We start from the raw sequence: 3222 nt of genomic DNA, 5'->3' as shown, positions 1-3222 counted from the left end.
TATCAAACGATAGAGCAGATTTTGAATGTCTGTCAAGCGACTGCACAGTGTTAATTAGAAAGCGGCCGCAGGTCATCCAAGGGGGGGGGGGTGCGCACCCCCTGCACCCTCCCCCTGGATCCGCCCCTGAGAGGCTCCAACATGTCTCTAATAAATCAAATGAATTTATTAATATTTCAACTGTTAAGTTTTCAAAAGAGTAAATCTTCTGTTAAAACTAGACATTATGGATTTGATGGGCTCCTGATGGCAGCCATAATGTAATTTATGGCAAGGCATGATACTCATATGATAACTCGCTAGGTCAGGCTGTACCAGGTACTGCAAATCTAGCCAATTAGGTTATAGGGCGGTGTCAGGGTTAAGTAGGTATATCGAGGTATTTTCCCAGTAATTCTTCCTTCTCTCCCTCGTCATCAACTCGGTCAGATCTCGAGAAAAATCTTTCCCTCCTCCTCCCCTTTCACCTGCCTGCGGGTTATTATTGTTCACGTTATTTCCTATTTCTTGTTTTTTCCTTTTCTTAAATATTTATTTTTGTAGTTTGTGGCGGATTTTTGTCGCCCCATTTTTTATTCAATAAGTTAATCGGTTTACATATATCGATGTGTTGTGATTCTGTTAGCTTTGATTTCATTAAACCTGCCACAACCGTGGCCAGATTTATCTAACACAGTTGTTTGTTTATATTTTAATTCTGTTCCTTATCGGAAAGTACCTAACCGGTTATACAAGCAGAGCTCGCGCAGAGTTGGGTCTTGTTTTGAACACATGCCTTGATATAAAATGCTTACTGAAGTGCTATTTGAAGATAACTTGCCAATCTTAATTATTAATTATAATTTATAATGAGATAGCCGTTTTATGGCAGGACCCATGTTACTTCGCTGATGTAGCTCTGATACTCTGGCTATCGCTCCTTCTAGTTCAGCAAAGCAAATCGCAGATAGTGTCGCATACTGGCGAGCAAACTTCATTGCATCCATAGGGGTCGCAAATCAAATTGCATACAACGCCGCAAACGACACTACAGACCCAATCACATATACCACGTTTCACACCTAGGAGAGAAACATAAACAGAAGGGCTATGTTATTTGAAGTGGTGATATAAGGTGGCTTACTACGTATACACTTTAGAAGAAAATTATCTTCATTTAAAAATCCTTAAATTTTAAACAACTGATTAGGTCTCGAAATTTGTACCGAAAAGGCGGTTTGCAAACATTGTTGAAATGTTAATAAGAAACAAGCAAAAAAAAACCGATCGGTGCCTCAGTAAAGGGGTTAGAATAGCCGCCTTATAAGCTTGTACAGCGCCCCGAGAGCTTGCTCGAGCGAAGGCTGATTCACGAATCATACGAAATACTTCAGGTAGACACTTCCCAGTCCTCTTTTTTTTCGTAAGATCTTTGAGATTGAGATATGGTTGAAGATCGCAAGTGTTCTAAATTACTTACGATTAGCAGGCCTTCGTGCCACTCTAGTTTCTTGGTTCAAGTGAGTCAGGTCTAATTCTCCTTCATCCACCTCGTAAATAGGGAGTTTTGCACATAGATTTGCCATTTCATCACTCAGATCAGAACGGTCGTCGATGGTAGAGACAACTTTTAGTTTGACTACGGTTTGAGGTACTACTTTTAGACCATTGCGAGTTGCCTATTTCAAAGGTTCATTAAACAACAAACATTAATTGTTGAATATATGCACGTTGTCTGATTAGAAGAACCAATCAATGCTTTATTACTTTTTTTTAAGATTTGCCAATTTTGCAAAGTCTAAACTAAAATGGACGGGGAGGCCGGGTCAAGAGCTACTTTAACATAGCTATTTTTATGTTCTCTTGACTTTAATTATGAATTTTCGTAAATTCAAGGAAGCTCTAAACTTCTTCATCAAAATTCCTTTTTAACGTGGAAAAACATTGTACCATAGCATTCTGAAGATGTCATAGTTTTAACCTAGGTTGATTCTCAATTTCCTTCGTGTTCCACGGCTAGGAGACAAAGGAAATTGAGAATCAACCTTTTGTAGGTGATCAGTCTGCGTGCAGAGGTCTCCTACTTCCTTTGTTGCACGAAGACATTGAAAACAACGGCGGAAACTGGAACATGATTAGCTACGGGGTTATGCAGAAAAGGGACCTTTCTACGTGCAATAAAGGAAATATTAGACATCTGCGAGCGGGCTATGGTTAATAAATTTTGTTTCAATTTCTCTCTCTTCACACAGTTGTATAAATGAGTAGTGACGATATATAGTGGGAGGTGTAGCAATACTTCTGGGTGCTTCAAGCTTAGAAACCGGGCTTAACCGGCTGTGATATGATGGGCCTAGCTCTTGACTCGTGTTTGCCTAGTAACCTTATAACTTTAACATGCCCTCGAATCTAGTGAGACTCTTATTTCGCTGTGAAGGAAACCTTCTTCAGGGGCTAAAGAAAAATGAAAATAAAACTAAAGGGTTTGTTGCTGATATTTGTTTACAAAGAAAGACTACCGCGGAACGACGAGGAACGGGATGTTTGGTGCGGGATTTGACTCTCGTTGCTCTTTCTTTGCTCCGAAACCGCACGGAAACGCTTTGCGACGCAGGCTATCGTTTACTTTACTTTCTACGCTTGTCAGTATGTTTTCTTCCTTGAAGCATGACCCCATACCAAAGTAAGCTCGTATATATTCCATTTACAGGCATTTTTGGATACTGATTTTCTCAGTATTAAATGCATTTCATTCCATACTTTTGTTCTGAATTCTACAGAAGGAATTTACTGGAATTATGAATATGCAGCTTCATGTACGATGTACTTACCACTTCTAGAAGTTGCTGTAGGTCGGATCGCTTGCGAGCATCACGAGTCGATTTTCTTAAATAGCAGGCTTTTGCTTCTGTCACTCGGAACATGGTCAAATTCTGCGGCAAATTATCACAAAAAAGGTTATTTCAATTTTTAGATCCCATTCCAGCTTTTCTGGCATAATTACAATTACAAAACAATTACAAATGAATAGAAGCTGTTTTGGGTCCACAATTATTTATTTTAAATTGCTCTTCAGCGCATATCAGGACTTAATTATTCTATTCCGCTCTTTAATTCATGTAGAAAAAAATGAATACACTTGTAGTGTTAAAACTAAACTGACCAGATGCTTTCGATGAAGAATACCTATTGGCTGAGCTACACTGAATTTGTTCTTACAAGAAACAAATTTTATACTATACG

The 3222-nt window shown here is 38.9% G+C and overlaps 1 protein-coding gene across 4 annotated transcripts in view; it reads right to left on the bottom strand.

The window, feature by feature from the left end:
* Positions 1-769: 769 nt before the first annotated feature.
* The window catches only part of LOC140922600 (uncharacterized), an 18356-nt gene continuing 15903 nt past the window's right edge, over positions 770-3222 (bottom strand). For all 4 annotated transcript variants that reach the window (XM_073372575.1, XM_073372577.1, XM_073372574.1 and 1 more), the window contains exons 5-7: positions 2811-2912; positions 1460-1658; positions 770-1061 (exon numbers count right to left, since the gene is read on the bottom strand). In XM_073372575.1, coding sequence (XP_073228676.1) covers positions 928-1061; positions 1460-1658; positions 2811-2912 — 435 coding nt within the window. In that variant the 3' untranslated portion in view covers positions 770-927. The remainder of the gene's footprint in view (positions 1062-1459; positions 1659-2810; positions 2913-3222) is intronic.

Source organism: Porites lutea, chromosome 13 (genome assembly GCF_958299795.1).
Source record: "Porites lutea chromosome 13, jaPorLute2.1, whole genome shotgun sequence".
In the NCBI taxonomy this organism is placed as follows: domain Eukaryota; kingdom Metazoa; phylum Cnidaria; class Anthozoa; order Scleractinia; family Poritidae; genus Porites; species Porites lutea.
Note: the sequence above shows the minus strand (reverse complement) of the source record. Positions and strands in the feature narration are given on the sequence as shown.